Raw genomic sequence first — 24363 nt, forward strand, 5'->3', positions numbered from 1 at the left:
CCTCAACAGTGGGGCCCCACAAGGGTGCGTTCTGAGCCCTCTCCTGTACTCCCTGTTCACCCACGACTGCGTGGCCATGCACACCTCCAACTCAATCATCAAGTTTGCGGACGACACTACAGTGGTAGGCTTGATTACCAACAACGACGAGACGGCCTACAGGGAGGAGGTGAGGGCCCTCGGAGTGTGGTGTCAGGAAAATAACCTCACACTCAACGTCAACAAAACAAAGGAGATGATTGTGGACTTCAGGAAACAGCAGACGGAGCACCCCCCTATCCACATCGACGGGACAGTAGTGGAGAAGGTGGAAAGTTTCAAGTTCCTCTGTGTACACATCACGGACAAACTGAATTGGTCCACCCACACAGACAGCGTTGTGAAGAAAGCGCAGCAGCGCCTCTTCAACCTCAGGAGGCTGAAGAAATTCGGCTTGTCACCAAAAGCACTCACAAACTTCTACAGATGCACAATCGAGAGCATCCTGTCGGGCTGTATCACCGCCTTGTACGGCAACTGCTCCGCCCACAACCGTAAGGCTCTCCAGAGGGTAGTGAGGTCTGCACAACGCATCACCGGGGGCAAACTACCTGCCCTCCAGGACACCTACACCACCCGATGTCACAGGAAGGCCATAAAGATCATCAAGGACAACAACCACCCGAGCCACTGCCTGTTCACCCCGCTATCATCCAGAAGGCGAGGTCAGTACAGGTGCATCAAAGCAGGGGCCAAGAGACTGAAAAACAGCTTCTATCTCAAGGCCATCAGATTGTTAAACAGCCACCACTAACATTTAGTGGCCGCTGCGAACATACTGACTCAACTCCAGCCACTTTAATAATGGGAATTGATGGAAATTATGTAAAAATGTATCACTAGCCACTTTAAACAATGCCACTTAATATAATGTTTACATACCCTACATTACTCATCTCATATGTATATGTATATACTGTACTCTATATCATCTACTGCATCTTACCATCTTTATGTAATACATGTATCACTAGCCACTTTAAACTATGCCACTTTATGTTTATATACCCTACATTACTCATCTCATATGTATATACTGTACTCTATACCATCTACTGCATCTTGCCTGTGCCGTTCTGTACCATCACTCATTCATATATATTTATGTACATATTCTTTATCCCTTTACACTTGTGTGTATAAGGTAGTAGTTGTGGAAGATTGTTGTGTTAGGTTAGATTAGATTACTTGTTGGTTATTACTGCATTGTCGGAACTAGAAGCACAAGCATTTCGCTACACTCGCATTAACATCTGCTAACCATGTGTATGTGACAAATACAAGTTGATTTGATTTGATTTGAATGCCAAGCGTCACGTCTGGAGGAAACCTGGCACCATCCCTACGGTGAAGCATGGTGGTGGCAGCAGTATCATGCTGTGGGGATGTTTTTTTCGCGGCAGGGAGACTAGTCAGGAACGAGGGAAAGAGGAACGGAGCAAAGTACAGAGAGATCTTTGATGAAAACCTGCTCCAGAGCGCTCAGGACCTCAGACTGGGGCGATGGTTCACCTTCCAACAGGACAACAACCCTAAGCACGCAGCCAAGACAATGCAGGAGTGGCTTCGGGACAAGTCTCTGAATGTCCTTAAGTGGCCCAGCCAGAGCCCAGACTTGAACCCGATCAAACATCTCTGGAGAGAACTTTAAAATAGCTGTGCAGCGACGCTCCACATCCAACCTGACAGAGCTTGAGAGGATCTGCAGAGAAGAATGAGAGAAACTCCCCAAATACAGGTGTGCCAAGCTTGTAGCGTCATACCTAAGAAGACTCGAGGCTGTAATCACTGCCAAAGGTGCTTCAACAGAGTACTGAGTAAAGGGTCTGAATATTTACGTAAATGTTATTTTTTCATATTTTTTATTATTATCACTATTTATTTTTTTAACTGTTTTTGCTTTGTCATAATGTGGTATTGTGTGTAGATTGATGAGGGGAAAAAATATTTGATCAATTTTAGAATAAGCCTGTAATGTAAGAAAATGTGGGAAAAGTCAAGGGTTCTGATTATTTTCAGATGATCCATCAATGTAAAGGTATGGAAACTAGAAGTGCCCAGAGAGACAGGGCAAAGCAGGAGAAAAAGGAGAGGAAAGAAAGATGGAGAGATGTTGGATAAGAACAAAGTAAAAGAGCCGCTCAGAGCTAAAACAGCAGAGAATGGTAGAAGTGAGGAAAAATAAGGAGGGTGAAAGCCCACCTTGTGGGCGTGGCGATGAAATATAACGAAAAGAAACAGAGAAAGAAACAGAAAACGTGTTGAAAAAGGCTTACGGCATAGAAAAATGGATGACGTACATCCCAGACCTCAAATTGAGGAAGATGTAAGAACCCAATGCAGATGGAAGAGAAAATAATGTCAGCTGTCATTGGTCAAAAGTTAATTGCTATGTTGATTCATTTTGTCGAATATTTCATAAATAAAATAATATGAGCAGAAGAAAACACAAAATATTTAAAAAAAGTACAAAATGTAGATTAAAGGTGGATGTGGTTACTGGATAATGCAATGCAAGTTAACTTGCAGACATACTGAATATATTTGAAATACTGTGGCTAAGTTCTTAACTGAGCTATAACAACAACGAACTTCTTGATGGATGAAAAATACATGGACGAAAAGGCGGTCCCATGTAGACAAAATCTCACTCCCCCTTCTCCCTATTCGCTGTAGAGACATACGCGGACCAATTAAGTATTGCCATTGTTTGGTCTACCATATGATTGACAGGTTTGTGGTTCGCTCAAACAAAATAAACAAACCAATGACAGATAACAAAAACTCACAGAAACTCCCCTTTATCACACCCTGTGATGACGTGTCAAGAAAGTGCCGGAAGCGTTCAGTTGTGCCAAAATGGCTTATCAGACTGTTCAGCAGGAATATTTACAGATTCCTTTTGTGACTCGGGCATACACAACTGCCTGTGTCCTTACTACCGCTGCTGTGGTAAGATATTTTAATTTAATCTGAAACATGTTCTTGTCGGCAATGTAGATGGGGTAAGGGCTTGGCCGTGGATGTCAGTCTGCTAAGGTTAGCTAGTAGCTAACGCCGTCTCGTTGGCAAAACACTACGAACCAAACGGGGAGGGACCTACCTGGATTTGTCCAATAGAAACTCTAGTTTTCGTTGCGAAACGAAACGTTTGACACCTGCTTGGACTAATGATTACATCCCAACAGTGTACGTCAATTAGCTACTGTAGACAGCTGTGTTAGTGTCGCCAAATAAACGTTATTGTTTGGACTGTAGTTGGGCTGTCACCGACCTTGATATAATTGATCAAATTTGCAAGGCTCAGTAACTAGCGCAGGTCTCCAACCGTTTTCTAGTATGAATTCTACTTTTAAAAAATGAAACACGTCGTGAGCTACTCATTTATTTTCTATCTTTCAAATAGGCATATTGTTCTCTTCTCTCCCCTGCAACTCTTCAGGTCTTTAGTGTACAAGAGAAAGGAGTGCACTGTTTGTCAATATACATGGTAAAATAATGGTTAATGAAACATCTATAATGGAGGCCCTATAAAATCTACTTGTTTTCCCTCATTCTGTTTTATATTTTCCCAAATTGTTTTCTCAGTTTTATTTTCACAGTTTTATTTTCACTGTTTTTAGATTTTTTGGGGGGTTTCACCCTCAAAATTAGAATTGTTCATAGTGAAACAATGACATTTGATTTTTTTTTTTGGGGGGGGGGGGTCTGGAAGAAAATGAGCATTTTTTTCATTTGAGTGCAGTTACTCTTTAATTGCACATCTTGTGTGCTTTCAAATGTGCCAGTCTAGTGATGGTACTGTAATGCTTCTGCTCATTTCATGGCAAAGTTTGCAAATAATATATACAAATTATATATATATTACTCATCATAGACTAGGTAAGCCTTCTTTTGCATTTAACATTCAATTGAGAAGGTTTTTGGGAAAGTATTTCTGTCAACCCACCAGACTGTTATCCCGACCCGACAACTTGCTTCTAGTGATGAACATTCCGTCTTTTCTGTGAGGTATATCATTTGATTCTGTTCACATAAAGGAAACCTTCATTTGGCTCCCAAACGGCTTAGTTCAGTAAAGCTTAGAAGTTGTTATTTTTATTTAACCGTTACTTAACTAGGAAAGTCAGTTAAGAACAAATTCTTATTTACAATGACAGCCTGCCCCGGCCAATCCCGGACGACGCCTGGCCAATTGTGCGCCACCCCATGGGACTCCCAGTCATAGCCAGATGTGATACAGCCTGGATTCGAACCAGGGACTGTAGTGATGCCTCTTGCACTGAGATGCAGTGCTTTCGACCACTGCACCACTCGGGAGCCCGATTGACCTAAAACCATGAAAAAAATAAATAGTACATTTCTAATTGAAAGCCTACAGTTGCCTACCATTATGTCAGATCGTGAAATGTGAGTAAAAATACATTAGATGACCTGCAAAAAAAAAAGGACACAATTTAACACACTGAAAAAGTGACTGGACCACTACAGTGCATTCGGGAAGTATTAAGAAGCTTAACTTTTTCCACATTTTGTTTACGTTACAGCCTTATTCTAAAATGGGATACATTTTTTATTATCAGTCTACACACAGTACCCCATAATGACATAGCAAAAACAGGTAAGCGTATTAAAAATAAACAGAAATTGCATTTACATGGCCTCCCGAGTGGCACGGTGGTCTAAAGCACTGCATCACAGTGCTAGCTGTGCCACTAGAGATTCTGGGTTCGAGTCCAGGCTCGGTCGCAGCCGATCACGACCGGAAGACCCATGGGGCGGCGCACAATTGGCCCAGCGTCGTCCGGGTTAGGGGAGGGTTTGGCCGGCAGGGATGTCCTTGTCCCATCGCGCACTAGCGACTCCTGTGGCGGGCCGGGTGCAGTGGACGCTGACATGGTCGCCAGGTGTACAGTGTTTCCTCCAACACATTGGTGCGGCTGGCTTCCGGGTTAAGTGGGCATTGTGTCAAGAAGCAGTGCGACTTGTCTGGGTTGTGTTTCGGAGGATGCATGGCTCTCGTGCATCCTCCGTACGGGAGTTGCAGTGATGGGACAAGACTAACTACCAATTGGATACCACGAAAATGGGTAAAAATAATATATATATATATATATATATTTTACAGCCTTGAGTCTTCTGGGGTATGACGTTACAAGCTTGGCACATCTGTATTTGGGGAGTTTCCCCCACTCTTCTCTGCAGATCCTCTTATGGTTGGATGGGAAGCGTCGCTGCACAGCTATTTTCAGGTCTCTCCAGAGATGTTCGATCGGGTTCAAGTCCGAGCTCTGGCTAGGCCAGTCAAGAATATTCAGAGTCTGGTCCTGAAGCCACTCCTGCGTTGTCTTGGCTGTGTGCTTATGGTCGTTGTCCTGTTGGAAGATGAACCTTCGCTCCAGTCTGAGGTCCTGAGCGCTCTGGAGCAGGTTTTCATCAAGGATCTCTCTGTACTTTACTCCATTCATCTTTCCCTCGATCCTGACTAGTCTCCCAGTTCCTGCCACTGAAAAACATCCCCACAGCATGATGCTGCCACCACCATGGTAGGGATAGTGCCAGGTTTCCTCCAGACGTGACACTTGGTATTCAGGCCAAAGAGTTCAATCTTGGTTTCATCAGATAAATCTTTTTCTCCTGGTCAGAGTCCTTTTAGGTGCATTTTGGCAAGCTCCAAGCGGGCTGTCATGTGCCTTTTACTGAGGAGTGGCTCCCGTCGGGCCACTCTACCATAAAGGCCTGATTTGGTGGAGTGCTGCAGAGATGATTGTCCTTCTGGAAGGTTCTCTGATCTCCACAGAGGAACTCTGGAGCTCTGTCAGTGACGATTGGGTTCTTGGTCACCTCCCTGACTAGGGCCCTCCTCCCCCGATTGCTCAGTTTGGCCGGGCGGCCAACTCTAGGACGAGTCTTGGTGGTTCCAAACTTCTTCCATTTCAGAATGATGGAGACCACTGTTCTTGGGGACCTTCAATGCTGCAGACATTTTTTGGTCCCCTTTCCCAGATCTGTGCCTCGACACAATCCTGTCTCTGAGCTCTACGGGCAATTCCTTCAACCTCATGGCTTGGTTTTTGCTCTGAGATGCACTGTCAACGGTGTGACCTTTTTGTATAGACAGGTGAGTGCCTTTCCAAATCATGTCCAATCAATTGAATTTACCACAGGTGAACTCCAATCAAGTTGTAAAAACCTCTCAAGGATGATCAATGGAAATGGGATGCACCTGTGTAGATAGATTGAGGATTTTTTATTTATTTAATCAATTTTAGAATAAGGTTGTAACATGACTGTGGGGAAGGGGTCTGAATATTTCTGAATGCACTGAAGGTCCATTATCTTTTCTACATACTTTATAGCTGGTTTAAGTTAACACTGAAAGTGTTTTGCCATCCCCAAAATGCATTAACATAATTGTAAAAAAAAAATGATACATTGTTCTTTTACATTTTTTGGCCCGCCTAAGGATTTCAGTGGCAGACAAATCCCTGTTATTGCCTACCTTTTACCTAACTACCATTTTGTACGCCAGATATGTGTTAATTGTGCGTTACATGAAAGGTCTATACAAGGGCCCAAAAAATCTTTAAATGTTTTGCCTGATTCAGTTTTTGCTCTCAATCACTTTTTTAATAGAAAACCTAAATTGGATATTCTAAGTCCACAACACTGCTTAAACCATGTCGGGAGGCCACTTTTGAAATTTGGGGGGGAATGAATTGAATTTTTGGTGTAATTACCCTTTCAACTGAGCTGCACTGGGGTCGAAGTGCCGTCATGGTTAGATTAAGACACTGCTGAGCCGGCGCAAGATATGGGTTTGAGAATGTTTCATTGAACAACAATTAAGCTGATTGGCTTACACTGCCATTTCAAAATGGCTGCGGTGTCTACTGCTAGCTAGCATGAGGATGAAAAGGGCATTTTTCCAGAAAAACTAGCATTATTTCAATCTTCTCAATGTTTCAGTTTGGATTAAGGTCAAATTTGGAGTACAGAGGCATATCCCATTGCTACATTGAGGTACGTTTTCCGCCTCCTCCGTGGCGTCTTAATTTAACCACGATGGCGTTCTGACCCCAGTGCAGCTCAGTATAAACAAACGTAACACAAGAGTTGGAATCTGCTGGCTATTGTAAGTGCGAAGTTTGCAAAACAAATGGCTACTGGATTGATGCAAATCATCATATCATTCTACCAGGTAGGCATAGGCAACTTTGTAGTTAAGATTTAATTGAAGGTTTTTGGGAAAGCCTTTCCATCTCTACCAGAAGGTTATCATAAGCATCATCGCTAACGGCTACACGAAGTGTAGACATACAGTACGCGCGCAACACAGACCAGGGCATTCCTGTGCCGAAAATACGAATCACTGATGCATATCAAATCAAGTTTTATTTGTCACATGAGCAGAATTCAACATGAGTATACCTTACCACAAGCCCTTAAGCAATTATGCCATTTTGTTCTTGAATTATGATTAATTTGGGCAAGTTAATGCATTTTCTAATAAGTTCAATACGTGTAATTGATTTCCTACTAAATTCAATAGCAATTTTTTAAAATATATATTGTTGAATTACGTGTTAATGTTTGTATTCCGTGATTCTGTCCGCGTTCTCTGCAACAGATTCTATAGGGCCCTACTATACAAAACGCCACCATCGATTTTTCTACTACCTTGTTCTTGGAAATTGACTTTATTTGTTCACGATTCGTCGAAAAGTGTCTTAAATGTCAGTGTGACAGCGCTAGCTGCGCCACCAGAGACTCTGGGTTCGCGCTCTGTCGCAGCCGGCCGAGACCGGGAGGTCCGTGGGGGTGACGCACAATTGACCTAGCGTCGTCTGGGTTAGGGAGTGTTTGGCCGGTAGGGATATCCTTGTCTCATCGCGCACCAGCGACTCCTGTGGCGGGCCGGGCGCAGTGCGTGCTAACCAAGGGAGCCGGGTGCACAGTGTTTCCTCCGACACATTGGTGCGGCTGACTTCCAGGTTGGAGGCGCGCTGTGTTAAGAAGCAGTGCGGCTTGGTTGGGTTGTGTTTCGGAGGACGCATGGCTTTTGACCTTCGTCTCTACCGAGCCCGTATGGGAGTTGTAGCGATGAGACAAGATAGTAATTACTAGTAATTGGATACCACGAAAATTGGGGAGAAAAGGGGGTAAAAAGATGAAAAAAAGAAAAATGGCAGTGTGCAGGTGGGTCTACAAAAATCTGAAAACTCAGAGATATTAAATCCATGTTTTGAGAGATGCCTCTTGAATGTGTGTAGATCTTTGTTTTGGTCGCACTGTGTTGCATGCTGTCATCTACTTGCAGCTAAAATGACGAGGGAACTCCTCACTCTGTGAAAAACTTGGATTGATTATCTTTGAGTTTTTGTAGAGCCACTTACAACTTGACAGACTTTTCTAAGATACTTTCTTAGTTCTAGATTCAGTAAAACATTTCTCGGCGACAACGGGTTAGTAGAAAAATCTATGGCAGTTTTTGTATAGGGCTTTCCTGTAACGCCAAGTACGGAAACATGGTTATCACATCAGGCGTACAAACTGGTAGCTACTTTTGACCTTAGTTAACCTCAGCATGCTAACCATAAAGTTGCAGTTTATCAAATCAAATCAAGTTTATTTCATATAGCCCTTCGTACATCAGCTAATATCTCGAAGTGCTGTGCAGAAACCCAGCCTAAAACCCCAAACAGCAAGCAATGCAGGTGTAGAAGCACGGTGGCTAGGAAAAACTCCCTAGAAAGGCCAAAACCTAGGAAGAAACCTAGAGAGGAACCAGGCTATGAGGGGTGGCCAGTCCTCTTCTGGCTGTGCCGGGTGGAGATTATAACAGAACATGGCCAAGATGTTCAAATGTTCATAAATGACCAGCATGGTCAAATAATAATCAGGAGTAAATGTCAGTTGGCTTTTCATAGCCGATCATTAAGAGTATCTCTAGAGTACCGCTCCTGCGGTCTCTAGAGAGTTGAAAACAGCAGGTCTGGGACAGGTAGCACGTCCGGTGGACAGGTCAGGGTTCCATAGCCGCAGGCAGAACAGTTGAAACTGGAATAGCAGCAAGGCCAGGTGGACTGGGGACAGCAAGGAGTCATCATGCCCGGTAGTCCTGACGCATGGTCCTAGGGCTCAGGTCCTCCGAGAGAGAGAAAGAAAGAGAGAATTAGAGAGAGCATACTTAAATTCACACAGGACACCGGATAAGACAGGAGAAGTACTCCAGATATAACCAACTGACCCTAGCCCCCCGACACATAAACTACTGCATAAATACTGGAGGCTGAGACAGGAGGGGTCAGGAGACACTGTGGCCCCATCCGATAATACCCCCGGACAGGGCCAAACAGGAAGGATATAACCCCACCCACTTTGCCAAAGCACAGCCCCCGCACCACTAGAGGGATATCTTCAACCACCAACTTACAATCCTGAGACAAGGCCGATTATAGCCCACAAAGATCTCCACCACGGCACAAACCAAGGGGGGGCGCCAACCCAGACAGGAAGATCACGTCAGTAACTCAACCCACTCAAGTGACGCACCCCTCCTAGGGATGGCATGGAAGAGCACCAGTAAGCCAGTGACTCAGCCCCTGTAATAGGGTTAGAGTCAGAGAATCCCAGTGGAGAGAGGGGAACCGGCCAGGCAGAGACAGCAACTTTATTAACTGCTATTAAAAGGAATGTCAAGAATTCCAAGATTGGTGGTTCATGGTTGACTTTACTTAGAATTTTCAGACGAGGTGTATAATCAGATAGACCAGCTGAACTACTGATTGAATTATGTTTTCTTTGCACCCACCCTCAGCAATTAGAACTCATCACACCTTTCCAACTATACTTCAATCCTGATTTGATACTAAGGAATTATCAGGTGAGTACATGCAATTATCTGCCGTTTAGCTACTGTATCAGGTATGAAAAACAATTTGGAGTTTTTAATCTTAGGCCTTTTGTGTAAATGTAGCAGGTTTTTAAAAAACTATGTGAGATGCAAGGTTGACTGATTTCTCTGTTCTGTCTTGTAGGTATGGAGACTCATAACCAACTTTTTATTTTTCGGGCCAGTTGGCTTCAACTTCCTTTTCAATATGATTTTTTTGTATCCTTTTTCCGCTGCACATGTCTTGCTCTGAGGTTACTTGTGAAATTGATGTTTGCATATTTTTTTTCTTCCCCTTTGATTGGAAGCACTATGCTACTCATAAAATGCTTGTCTTGAACAAGACTAGCCATATTTCATTCATTTGTAATCATGATGCATCTGTCTAATTATAGGCTAAGTGTTTGCTTTGCACTTGCCAGATTTCCTTAACCGTTGGCTTCCAGGTACCGATACTGTCGTATGCTGGAGGAGGGCTCTTTTAGGGGCCGCACCGCTGACTTTGTCTTTATGTTCCTCTTTGGTGGCCTTTTGATGACTGTATCCTTGTTCTACTGTTACTGTCATGGTCTTCGTTGATACTGCAGGAGTCAAGACATGTTCAATACCACATAGACTTTATATATTTGTCACATTCTTAGCAAGCTTCTGATTGAGCTCTTATTAGGGCCTACTGTTGTACAATGCTGTATGTGTGTACATTAAATATATATAGGCCTATGTTATCTACAGGTGCCCTTATGAGAAGCTCTTGAGAAACAGTCACACACCTTGCCCCCTGATTTCCTTTCAGCTGTGTTTAGGCTAGTTGTCATATTTATCATTAACTGGTTGGCTGCAGTTAATAGCAGCATAACCTAAGTAAAGAGGAAATCAACAAAAATAATTCTGACTGTTTATGGACTGCAAAACACCCACTGTATGCCAATTCAATCCACCAATAACTTTTTTTTTTCTCAGTAAGCACATAGATATTTGGCACCTTTGTGAGTCTGGTATTCTTGGGCCAAGCCTTCACCATCATGCTGGTGTACGTGTGGAGCAGGCGCAACCCCAACGTTCGCATGAACTTCTTTGGTCTGCTGAACTTTCAGGCGCCCTTTCTCCCGTGGGTGCTCATGGGATTCTCTCTGCTGCTGGGGAACTCCATCATTGTGGATTTACTAGGTACCAGTCACCCTAACCACCATGAATCTTTTCTGTAATGCATCAACATTATTAATGGCTTTAAGATCCAAAAGGGCATTGCCTTATTGAGGAGTGGGACCGGTACGATACCAGTATTGCGATACACGTAAGTATCGTGGCAAGGAAAAAGAACACAAAGTGGTTTTAACTCCTTCAGGAAAACAGCCCTAATGTTGTCATCCAGAGTCACATTTATTTATTTCCCAAGCTATAGCACACAATATTTTACATACAGCAGTTTTTTAAAGCACCAAAGAGTTTGATTTGCTTTATGTTTTCATTTTTGCCATGAAAAGAATATCGCGATCCTGATGTCGTCACATCCCTAGTGAATTAACTGGTCAATGTACTCCCTTCCCTAAGGTATCGCTGTGGGTCATGTCTACTTCTTTCTGGAGGATGTATTCCCAAACCAGCCAGGTGGTGGCAGATGGCTCAAGACTCCTTTTTTTCTGTAAGTTTGGCCATTTATAAGTTTGATATGGTTCTAGTCCAGGAATGAATGTATTATTGTCTTAGGATTGAAACTGCAGTGTTTAGGCCATGAGTCTGCTGAGAGATGGTAATGTTGCTGGAGAGACAGGGGGCATGTTAAGTAAGTAAGCAATAGTTATTCTTATATGGATATTGCCAACATTAACAATGTTATAATAACCAATGTTTTGGCATGGTCTTCTCAAGGTAAGCTGTCCTTGGAAAAGGCCATAAAAAAAATGGTTTGTTGATTGGTATGATGATTCTAGAAAAGGAAAGGCACATCAATAGCTAAAAGTAGAAATATACCATTCATTTATCAGATCAGCAATAGCGATGGGGGAAAAAATTGATAGGTACATGTCGCAATATTATTTTGGACGATATTATATTGATACTTTCACTCCAAGTATTGATTTGTAATAAATCTTATTTTTAAATAGTGAGCCAACATGTTTTCAGCCCTTTTATTTCCATGACTGATCAAAACTAATTTCTCATGCTCTCTGCAGCAGACGTGGTGAGCAAAATGTTTGGAATATCAAAACACAACAAAATCACAGTACAGAATCGTGATACAAATCGTATCGGCACCTAAGTATCGTGATAATATCGTATCGTGAGGTCCCTGGCAATTCCCAGCCCTAATGAGCAACATACAGTGCATTTGGAAAGTATTCAGACCCCTTGACTTTTTCCACATTTTGTTAGGTTACAGCCTTATTCTAAAATGTATTAAATTGTTTTACTTCCTCATCAATCTACACACAATACCCTATAATGACAAAGCAAAAACAGGTTTTTAGAAACTGAAATATATCACATTTACGTAAGTATTCAGACCCTTTACGCAGTACCTTGTTGAAGCGTCTTTGACAGTGATTACAGCTTTGAGTCTCTTTGGGTATGACACTACAAGCTTGGCACACCTGTATTTGGGGAGTTTCTCCCATTCTTCTCTGCAGATCCTCTCAAGCTCTGTCAGGTTAGATGTGGAGCGACGCTGCACAGCTATTTTCGGGTCTCTCCAGAGATGTTCGATCGGGTTCAAGTCCGGGCTCTGGCTGGGCCACTTAAGGACATTCAGAGACTTGTCCCGAAGCCACTCCTGCGTTGTCCTGTTGAAAGGTGAACCTTCATCCCATTCTGAGAACCTGCCCCAGAGTGCTCAGGACTTCAAGGCTTTCTCTGTACTTTGCTCTGTTCTATTCCTCAAGCCTGACTGCTTCACCGTAGGGATGGTGCCAGGTTTCCTCCAGATGTGACGCTTGGCTTTCAGGCCAAAAGAGTGAAATCTTGGTTTCATCAGACCAGAGAATCTTGTTTCTCATGGTCTGAGAGTCCTTTGGGTGCCTTTTGGCAAACTCCAAATGGGATGTCTAATGCCTTTTACTGGGGAGTGGCTTCAGTCAGGCCACTCTACCATAAAGGCCTGATTGGTGGAGTGCTGCAGAGATGATTGTCCTTCTGGGAGGTTCTCTGATCTCTACAGAGGAACTCTGGAGCTCTGTCAGAGTGACCATTGGGTTCGTGGTCACCTCCCTGACCAAGGCCCTTCTCCACCGATTGCTCAGTTTGGCCGGGCGGCCAACTCTAGGACGAGTCTTGGTGGTTCCAAACTTCTTCCATTTCAGAATGATGGAGACCACTGTTCTTGGGGACCTTCAATGCTGCAGACATTTTTTGGTCCCCTTTCCCAGATCTGTGCCTCGACACAATTCTGTCTCTGAGCTCTACGGGCAATTCCTTCAACCTCATGGCTTGGTTTTTGCTCTGAGATGCACTGTCAACTGTAGGACATTTTTATATAGACCGGTGAGTGCCTTTCTAAATCATGTCCAATCAATTGAATTTACCACAGGTGAACTCCAATCAAGTTGTAGAAACATCTCAAGGATGATCAATGGAAACGGGATGCACCTCGGCTCAATTTCGAGTCTCATAGCAAAGGGTCTGAATACTTATGTGACTTGTTAAACAACATTTTACTCTTGTTTAGGCTTGCCATACATAAGGGTTGAATACTTATTGAATCAAGACATTTCAGCTTTTTATTTTGGATAAATTAGCAAACATGTCTAAACTTCATAATTATGTGGTATTTTGTGTAAAATTATGTATTTAATCAATTTTAGAATACGAAATGTGGAAAAAGTCAAGAGGTCTGAATTCTTTCAGAATGCAAAGTATTCAGACCCCTTGATTTTTTCCCACATTGTCACAGCCTGAATTTAAAATGGATGAAATTGAGATTTTGTGGCATTATGTTTTTAGAAATGTTTACAAATAAATGAAAAGCTGAAATGTCTTGACTCAATGTATTCAACCCTTTTGTTATGGCAAGACAAAATAAGTTCAGGAGTGAAAATGTGCTTAAGTTGCATGGACTCACCGTGTGCAATAATGGTGTTTAACATGATTTGTAAATGAGTACCCCATCTCTGTACCCCACACATCAAATAAAATGTTATTTGTCACATGTTCCGAATACAACAGGTAGACCTTACTGTGAAATACTTACAAGCCCTTAACCAACAATGCCGTTCAAGAAAGAGTTAAGAAAAGATTTCCTAAATAAATAGTGACACAATAACGAGGCTATATACAGGGGGTACTGGTACCGAATCAATGTGAGGGGGTACAGGTTAGTCAAGTTATTTTGTACATATAGGTAGGGGTAAAGTGACTATGCATAGATAATAACCAGCGACTAGCAGCTGTGTAAAAACAAAGGGAGGGAGGGCATGTCAATGTAAATAGTCCGGGTGGCCATTTGATTAATTGTTCAGCAGTCTTATGGCTTGGGGGTAGAAGCTGTTGAGGAGCCTTTTGGTCCTAGACTTAACGCTCTGGTACCGCTTGCCGTGCGATAGCATAGAGAACAGCCTATGACTTGGGTAACTGGAGTCTTTGACAATTTTGGGGGGCCTTCCTCTGACACCGCCTGCTATAGAGGTCCTGGATAGTAGGAATCTTGGCCCCAGTGATGTACTGGGCCATACGCACTACCCTCTGTAGAGCCTTACGGTCAGATGCCGAGCAGTTGCCATACCAGGCGGTGCTGCAACCGGTCAGGATGCTCTTGATGGTGCAGCTAGGTGTAGAACCTTTTGACGATCTGGGGACCCATGCCAAATCTCCTGAGGGTGGAAAAGGTGTTGTCGTGCCCTCTTCACGACTGTCTTGGTGTGTTTGGACCATGATAGTTTGATGTGGACACCAAGGAACTTAACTCTCGACCCGCTCCACTACAGCCCCGACAATGTTAATGGGGGCCTGTTTGGCCCACCTTTTCCTGTAGTCCACGATCAGCTCCCTTTGTCTTCCTCACATTGAGGGAGAGGTTGTTGTCCTGGCACCACACTGCCGGGTCTCTGACGACCTCCCTGTAGGCTGTCTCATTATTGTTGGTGATCAGGCCTACCACTGTTGTCGTCAGCAAACTTAATGATGGTGTTGGAGTCGTGCTTGGCCACGCAGTCGTGGGTGAACAAGGAGTACAGGAGGGGACTAAGCACACACCCCTGAGGGGGCCCCAGTGTTGAGGATCAGCGTAGGAGATGTTGTTGCCTACCCTTACCACCTGGGGGCGGCCCGTCCGGAGTCCAGGATCCAGTTGCAGAGGGAGGTGTTTAGTCCCAGGATCCTTAGCTTAGTGATGAGCTTTGAGGGTACTATGGTGTTCAACGCTGAGCTGTAGTCAATGAATAGCATTCTCACATAGGTGTTCCTTTTGTCCAGCTGTGAAAGGGCAGTGTGGAGTGCAATGGAGATAGTATAATCTGTGGATCTGTTAGGGCGGTATGCGAATTGGAGTGGGTCTAGTGTTTCCGGAATAATGGTGTTGATGTGAGCCATGACCAGCCTCTCAAAGCACTTCATGGCTATTGACATGAGTGCTATGGGTCGGTAGTCATTTAGACAGGTGACCTTAGTGTTCTTGGGCACAGGGACTATGGTGGTCTGCTTGAAACATGTTGGTATTACTGACTCGGACAGGGAGAGGTTGAAAATGTCAGTGAAGACACTTGCCTGTTGGTCCACGCATGCTTTGAGTACACGTCCTGGTACTCCGTCTCGCCCCACGGCTTTGTGAATGTTGACCTGTTTAAAGGTCTTTCTCACATCGGCTTCCGAGAGCGTGATCACACAGTCGTCCGGAACGGCTGGTGCTCTCATGCGTGCTTCGGTGTTGCTTGCCGGGACGCGAGCATAAAAGGCATGTAGTCAATGAATAGCATTCTCACATAGGTGTTCCTTTTGTCCAGGTGGTAAAGGGCAGTGTGGAGTGTTGACCTGTTTAAAGGTCTAACTCACGTCGGCTACGGAGAGCGTGATCACGCAAACCAACTCTCTTTCCACCCATACATTTCTTCCAGGGTCGTTGCTCCATCACCTCGGCTGTTTTACACCTAAGCCTATATCATTAGTATCAAGAATTGAAAAGGTAGCATAAATAGCTTGTATAGAAATATATAATATACCTTTCTCTCGCTTAGAGAAGTGCTTCTGTAAATTTTAATCACTTTATCCCATTGTCAACCAGCCCGCCACACACTAGAGACAACCCTGTGACAATACCTAATCCATCCATTTTCCGGTGTGTATCGGAAGAATAATCATCCTTTTACATTTTTTATATTCAGATGTATTTTTTAAATGTAAAAGGTTAATAACACCAATTATTTTAGGATCATATAGGCCTGTTCCAATAGAGAACCTAGGCAGGTATTTAATTATATAATTGTTTGTCCTAGCCCCACAATAAATCTATTTGTTAAGTTTTATCTTAAAAGGTAATCGTTCCGATTCACATCGGCGAACAAGGGCCGCACTCTTAACAGCTTTTAAGTCATTACCCGACCTCTACAATTAGGCTATATCATATTAAACTAAAAAAACAACCTTGGTATTTATAATGTACAATCTTCAAATTAAATAAAGAAAAAATCATAAAGAAAAAAGGTCAGCCTTACCTATCTTCGCCTTCCCCTAAATCAAAACCTGATATTACGTCCATATAGTCCAAAGTTCCATATTGTCTAAAAAGCATAAGTTCATCATACCCATTCTGCATTACCATAAGTCTAACCTTATTTTAAGTCCAAACGGCATGAATATAAAATTAAAAAGTTGTTAATGCAACAAAAAAAACAAGTACAAAACAATGTTTTTGTCAAAAACAAATGAATCCATATTTGTAGTGCGGCGCAAATATATATATATATATATATATTTGGGACTACTTCAACAGGAGATAGCTATCACTCACAGCCACGTTGTAATCTTCGAGTCCTTGAACATTTTGTTGTTTACCTAACATTTATCAACCACTAGACGAACGTTCTGTTTCTCTGCTCGGAGCCTTTTGAAAGTGGGGTACAGGGCACATCGTCTCTCCACTATTTCATGAGGAAATTGTTCATTAATAGAGAATGGGGTGTTCAATTCCCTACCCTGTTGTAACAAGGCAATTTTCATTTTGTAGTGGGTTAGCATAACTACGATCGGACGGGGCCATCCCTCTGCTCTGCCACCGAAACGGTGAGCTCTTTGAAAATCAATTGTTTCCACCTGTTCGTCTGACACCTTGAGATTACGTTTCATGAACACCTTGACTTTTTCCCTCTGACAGATAATTTTCGTTTTTGTTCTCCTTTATTCCCATTTATAACAATTATTTTTCATAATAATGCACTTTAGATAGTAATTCGGCTGTCATTGTTTTATCATCATACCGTAGCCTCTCTGAAGTGTCTTTAAGGGAGTCCACGGTAGTTTTCAATATCTTATTTTCCGCTCGTATTTCTCCCATAATTTTATTATTGTAATCCATTCCTGTTTTTGAAGCCTCAACCTCCCCCAGTAGCCCAGGCAATAGATCCAGTTTAACTGCTCTCTCATGCTTGTAAGCAATGCTCTATCTTCTGGAGACGTAGTTATAAAAACGTCCCCCTCCAATGTTAAATTAAGAATTTTAGACGGCGGCTTCCCTCCGGTTTCGCTTGCAGAACTCGAGGAAAGGTCTTCCCTTGTTCGCTTCGATGTATCCGTTTCTTTTTCGAGCAAATCAAAATTCTGATCAATAAATGGTTCCAGATTCTCTATTATCCAGAATGTTTGTTTCGTAGTTATCAGCTAATCCTCATTTTTTTGTGTGATTAATTCATGGAACAAGCTGTGCTTGCTTACCACGCTGCCACGTCATCAACACCTGTTTTAGTACTTAAGCTCCCCCTCCTACCCGATAGTCTCCAGATTTCCATCTAACTAAAGGCAATTTTAAAGTATAGTTTCACCAGGTCATCTAACTTGGCATTTCAACGGTGGCGCGCACAACAACAGGGAGACGTGCACTTAAATCCCATACATTAATCTGGAAATATAACCAACTTTATTCTCAATGTATTTTGTTTATTCTCAACATATTGCAACTTTATTCACGAAATGTTATTTACTTTTCTCAAAATATTGGCACTTATTTTTTGCATGATAGTACTTTAAAAAAATATGTATTATTAAAAGTATCTTAAGCATATTGTACCTTGTTTTGGTTTGTGTATATATAACCTGTCTGTTATTTTGTCTCTACCACAGTAAAATGCTGTTTGACACTCCAGAAGAAGATGCCAACTACAACCCCCTTCCCGAGGAGCGTCCAGGGGGGTTCGCCTGGGGAGAGGGACAGCGCCTCGGGGGTTAATCTAGCCCCCCACCACAGGATCACTTTATAATGGACATTCCCTCAGCGAGACAGAGGGACTATTATTATTATTATTTTCTTGACTTATTTCTCTAGTTCTGGATGGAGAACGCCAATATCCAACCAGAGCTTTTCTGAGATTGGTGTGTGGCTTACATCTCCCTGAAACTATTCTATAAGCCAGACTGTCACTTTAAGACCACATGAGGACATAACAACAGCAAGGGACTTTTGATGGGGAACCTTTGGCTGTGTTGATGTTTGGCTTTATCTCTGGGGGAATATTGTCAATATGGGAAACGGAGGCCAAAATTGAATGAATTCAGATCTTGAGGGTTTTTTCCATTTTACTTTTAAAAATATATATATAATTAACGTGTGGCGAATGTAGATATTGCTGGATATATTTTCTTTGTCAGTTTTTTGTAAGGCGTTCCATATTTGATTTATTTCATTAATGTGATTTCAGTCCCAAAAGAGTGCTTGGATGCACTAGGCATCAACAATGTGAACTCTTGCATAACTTACATATTGAATAAAAGCACACATTTTGTTTATTGCAACTGTAGAAACAATTATTACTGTAACTGCAAACAAATCAAACTGCATATGTTATTTACCCTCCTCTGGTAGAAGGCAGTGTATGGAAGGTTTCAGAACTTTAGTTCAAAGGGGCAATTGGTACACCCATTTTTGGACTATATACTAATTGATTCTTAAAGAATATAATTTGTAAATCCCTCATGAGCGTAGTTCAACTGTCAGAACCCAAAATATAGATTGTGTGTATTTATACTCTGGTCAATATTCATATTGAAACTACACAGCTTCTCTTTTTTCTATACCTTCTAACTACAGGACAATAAGAGTTTCAATTACAAAGTATACCCTGAAACACAACTAAATTGTGTTGAATTCTTAGTTATAAGAAAGTACACATTGTAACAAGATATCTTCTCGGTAAATACCAGGCAGCTATACCAGTTGGCAGAGGACTGAAGTAAAGCATTACCAAATAAATTAGTAAACATTAAAGCTGTATCAGCTGAAGATGAGGATAGTCATAGTTGTACTAATATCTATTTTGGTCTAGCTGGAGTATACATTATGTGCCACCACAGTGTCTTTAAAATAGGCTCTGTTGCCTCTGGCCTTATCCCACATCATCATAGTCCTCCTCACTCTGACAGTCTGCTCCGATGTCATCGTAATCCTCTGAGATGCTGTCACGGTCATGGCACACGTCCTGACACACCACTGTCTCTGTGTGATGGTATGGCGGAGGGGCCTCGTTATCTACTTTCACATTGTAGGGTAGCTCTGCAAAGTTCTCACAGTTTTCGATCTCTGGAAAGCAAAGACACATTATTGACAGTTGAAGCTGCCCAAAAGGTGTTTTCTTACTGTGTGCTTAAAGGTTCCTATTGTGAATGTTATACACAACAGATTTATCCTTGTGTAATATTACTCCCATTGTGTGCTCATGATTGCATTTTAAGGCTCATCCCATGAAACCTGATGCTTACTGGGGTAGGATGTGAGAAACTGTGTCCTGGGTGGTAAAGGAGTCAAATCATCCTTCAGATCTTTGGGATGATATTTGCTGCTCCTGGATAAGGGAGAAACCCAAGAAATTAGGTGTCCACCTTGGAAAATACTTTTGACAAGCCCCCTCTCCCATCCCCGGACTACTGAAAATCCCTAAAACAAATGGCCCTATATTGTTGATTCAAAGGTTTGAGGGGAATAGAGGACCACAATGGTGGTTTTGTGTTAATGAATGATGAGTCAACAAAATCACTCTATAAATATCCATTGAAATGTTAAGTTATATCAACTGAATAGTGCAAGACACTTACTGGGCATAAGACTCAGGGATTGTGTGACTTGGCCAATTTGTATTGTATTGTTCAGCAGCTGGAAAAAAGATGATAGTTGTTGAGACAATGTGCACAGACTTTGAAACAGATAGTTCATATCAACAGTGTCTAGTATAGTCTCTGTTGCCTCTGGCCTTATCCCACATCATCATAGTCCTCCTCACTTTGACAGTCTGCTCCGATGTCATCATAGTCCTCTGAAATGCTGTCATGACACACGTCCTGACACACCTCTGTCTCTGTGTGATGGTATGGCGGAGGGGCCTCGTTATCTACTTTCACATTGTAGGGTAGCTCTGCAAGGTTCTCATAGCTTTCGATCTCTGGAAAGCAAACACACACATTGAACAGGTGCCCAAAAGGTGTTTTCTTACTGTGGGCTTAAAGGTTCCTATTGTGAATGTTATAACACAACAGCTTTATCCTTGTGTAACATTACTCCCATTGCGTGCTTATGATTGCATTTCAATGCTCATCCCATGAAAACTGATGCTTACCGGGGTAGGATGTGAGAAACTGTGTCCTGGGTGGTAAAGGAGGCAAATCCTCCTCCAGATCTTTGGGATGATATTTGCTGCTCCTGAATAAGGGAGAAACCTGAGAAATTAGGTGTCCACCTTGGAAAATGCTTTTGACAAGCCCCCTCTCCCATCCCCGGACTACTGAAAATCCCTAAAACAAATGGCCCTATATTGATTTAAAGGTTTGAGGGGAATTGAGGACCAAAAGTGTGGTTTTAATTGTGTTAATGAACAACAAAACCAATCTCTATATAATGTCAATAAAAATGTAGGTTACATATACATCAGCTGAAAACAGAATAGTGCAAGAGACTTACTGGGCATAAGACTCAGGGATTGTGTGACTTGGCCTATTTGTATTGTATTGTTCAGCAGCTGTAAAAGAAATATGATAGTTGTTGAGACAATGCACAGACTTTTAAATAGACTGTTCAAATAAGTAGTGATGAAAATGGACCTGAAATTCTAACAATAGTGCTTTTAGTGATGTACACTGAACAAAAATATAAACGCAACATGCAACAATTTCAAGATTTTAATGAGTTACAGTTCAGTCAGTCGATTGCAATAAATTGATTAGGCCCTAATCTATGGATTTCACATGACGGGGAATACTGGTATGCATATGTTGGTCACAGATACCTTAAAGAAAAGGTAGCGGCATGGATCAGAAAACCAGTCAGTATCTGGTCTGACCATCATTTGCCTCAAGCAGCATGACACATCTCCTTCACATAGAGTTGATCAGGCTGTTGATTGTGGCCTGTGGAATGTTGTCCCACTCCTCTTCAATGGATGTGGGAAGTTGCTGGATATTGGCGTGAACTGGAACACGCAGTTGTGCGCGTCGATCCAGAGCATCCCAAACAATGAGTGACATGTCTAGTGAGTATGCAGGCCATAGAAGAACTTGGACATTTTCAGCTTCCAGGAATTGTGTACAGATCCTTGCTACATGGGGCTGTGCATTATCATGCTGAAACATGAGTTGATGGCGGTGGATGAATGGCATGACACTGGGTCTTATCGCGATATCTCTGTGCATTCAAATTGCCATCGATAAAATCCAGTTGTGTTCGTTGTGTGTAGCTTATGCCTGCCCATACCATAACCCCACTGCCACCATGCGGCAATTTGTTCACATAGTTGACATCAGCAAACTCCTCACCCACATGATGCCAGACACGCTGTCTGCCATCAGCCTGGTACAGCTGAAACAGTGATTCATCCGTGAAGAGCACACCTCTCCAGCGGGCCAGTGGCCATCGAAGGTGAGCATTTGCCCACTGTAGTTGGTTACGACACCGAACTGCAGTCAGGTCAAGACCCTGAAGAGGATGACAAGCGCACAGATGAGCTTCCCTGAGAGGGTTTCTGACAGTCTGACAGTCAGAAATTCTTAATTTGTTCAAACCCACAATTTCATCAGCTGTCCGGGTGGCTGGTCTCAGACGATCACGCAGGTGAAGAAGCCAGGTGTGGAGGTCCTGGGCTGGTGTGGTTACACGTGGTCTGCGGTTGTGAGGCCGTTTGGACGTCATGCCAAATTTTCAAAAATTACTTTGGAGGAGGCTTATTGTAGTGAAATTAACATTAAATTATTGGTAACAGCTCTAGTGGACATTCCTGTAGTCAGCATGCCAATTGCACTCTCCCTCAACTTGAGACATCTGTGGTGGCATTGTGTTGTGTGACAAAACTGCACATTTTAAAGTAGCCTTTTATTGTCCACAGCACAAGGTGCACCTGTGTAATGATCATGCTGTTTAATCAGCTTATTGATATGCCACACCTGTCAGGTGGATGGATTATCTTGGCAAAGGAGAAATGCTCACTTACAGGGATGTAAACAAATGTGTGCACAAAATTTGAGAGAAATAAACTTTTTGTTTGTATGGAACATTTCTGGGATCTTTTATTTCAGCTCATGAAAGATGGGACCACTTTACATGTTGCAACACTTTACATGTTGCATTTATATTTTTGTTCAGTGTAATAGCATCATTGAAAAAACCTACCTTTCTTGGAGATACACTTGTTGATAAAGACAAAGATGAGGCCTATTACCAAGGATACAAAAATCATTCCAAGAACCACCCACAGCAAGAACTCTCGTAAAAGTGCCATTGGGGATCTAGTCCACTGCAAACAAAAGTGCCAAAATATACATGTAAGTAACTGATTATGAACTTGAGATGAATTTGAGGACCTCATGAATTCCACAGAAATGGCTACTTGAAATATTTTGCAAGGAAAGTAAATGAGTTGTGGGCACACATCAACATTGTTCTGCATTTCAACTTTTCAATTCAGTGCTTCAGTGCTTTATTGGAAACATGAGGAGGACTTTCAACATTTAAGTTTTGTTCTGAATCTCCATGGCATGTCACTTCCCCTTTTCTGACCTGACCAGGTCATGTGGTTATTTTATACTGCACTGTATATGAGCAGACAATTGTACTACATCAAAGGTGTAAGGCAAAAAGTGATTAGATTTTTACATAATATGTTGTTGTGACATCTCTGATTCTTCAGCTTTTTTGACTGTCAAGCTCAATCCTGAGCACCCTTACATATACACTACCGTTCAAAAGTTTGGAAATGTTCTTGTTTTTGAAAGAAAAGCAATTTTTTTTGTCCATTACAATAACATCAAATTGATCAGAAATACAGTGTAGACATTGTTAATGTTGTAAATGACTATTGTAACTGAAAACGGCACATTTTTTATGGAATATCTACATAGGCGTACAGAGGCCCATTATCAGCAACCATCACTCCTGTGTTCCAATGGCACGTTGTTAGCTAATCCAAGTTTGTCATTTTAAAAGGCTAATTGATCATTACAAAACCCTTTTGCGTCGTGCCTAAGAACAGTCCTTAGTCGGGGTATATTGGCCATATACACAATCTTCGGGCCTTATTGCTTAATTATATAATTGACAAATAATTTACATATAATACAAATTTACATTTTAACTATAATGAATGTTAAGTTTTAAAATGTCTCATTAACCATGTTTACAAAGAAGCATTTTCTTGTTCTTATGACAATAGAATACACTCAAAATGATAGCATATGCCTTACCTTACAAGGAAAGCCGAACAGCTGAAAACTAGGGTTGTGTGGGTAAATTATATTCTCACTTCTAAGCTGTGTACAGAAGATAGGGAAACTCTTATGGTGGCATGATGCATTTCTGAGATCTGCAGCCAACTCATTTCCTCTCAATCATATTTAAGGAACTCCCAGCTACTTCCCCCACCCATCACTCCGCTCTACTGGTTCAGATACTTTTATAGACCCTGTTGAGACCATGCAGTGTGTGAGGATGGGTGAGACAGTGAGGGGGGAGGGGGGGGGGTGAGTGTGTGTGTATGTGGCTGTTAATATTATCTAATTTGTTAGCTAGTTGGTATGGATAGTTCAACAAGTAGTTTGAGTCAAAGTAATATTGTCTTGGGTGAAAGCACCACATACTGAATGGCATCACGACATCTAGGATGTGATCTCTCGACTGATGGTGCGTTCAAAACAACTCAGAACTCAGAAACTCAGACATTTCCGACTTGGACTCGTTGTAGAAATGCCGCGTTCAAAACAACTCAGAACTCAGAAACTCAGACATTTCCGACTTGGACTCGTTGTAGAAATGCCGCATT

At 42.2% G+C, this 24363-nt stretch overlaps 2 protein-coding genes across 4 annotated transcripts; one reads left to right on the forward strand and one right to left on the reverse strand.

The window, feature by feature from the left end:
* Positions 1-2791: 2791 nt before the first annotated feature.
* LOC139537521 (derlin-2-like) lies at positions 2792-18862 on the forward strand. 2 transcript variants are annotated; one of them, XM_071338935.1, is made up of 8 exons: positions 2827-2991; positions 9860-9925; positions 10080-10153; positions 10381-10474; positions 10906-11101; positions 11486-11576; positions 17085-17140; positions 18194-18862. In XM_071338935.1, exons 1-7 carry the CDS (start codon positions 2899-2901, stop codon positions 17095-17097), a joined length of 627 nt encoding a protein of 208 aa, XP_071195036.1. In that variant the 5' UTR covers positions 2827-2898; the 3' UTR covers positions 17098-17140; positions 18194-18862. The 2 variants fall into 2 exon arrangements, with proteins under 2 accessions (XP_071195035.1, XP_071195036.1); XM_071338934.1 differs by lacking the exon at positions 17085-17140 and having other exon boundaries at positions 2792-2991.
* LOC139537520 (uncharacterized) lies at positions 18836-23984 on the reverse strand. 2 transcript variants are annotated; one of them, XM_071338931.1, is made up of 9 exons: positions 22719-22844; positions 22119-22272; positions 21869-22028; positions 21018-21075; positions 20677-20759; positions 20344-20502; positions 20159-20216; positions 19826-19908; positions 18836-19646 (listed from the first exon to the last, which is right to left on the reverse strand). In XM_071338931.1, exons 2-9 carry the CDS (start codon positions 22239-22241, stop codon positions 19453-19455), a joined length of 918 nt encoding a protein of 305 aa, XP_071195032.1. In that variant the 5' UTR covers positions 22242-22272; positions 22719-22844; the 3' UTR covers positions 18836-19452. The 2 variants fall into 2 exon arrangements, with proteins under 2 accessions (XP_071195032.1, XP_071195034.1); XM_071338933.1 differs by lacking the exons at positions 21869-22028; positions 22119-22272 and adding an exon at positions 23789-23984 and having other exon boundaries at positions 22719-22842.
* Positions 23985-24363: the final 379 nt, after the last annotated feature.

This window comes from Salvelinus alpinus, chromosome 13 (genome assembly GCF_045679555.1).
Source record: "Salvelinus alpinus chromosome 13, SLU_Salpinus.1, whole genome shotgun sequence".
Lineage (NCBI taxonomy): Eukaryota > Metazoa > Chordata > Actinopteri > Salmoniformes > Salmonidae > Salvelinus > Salvelinus alpinus.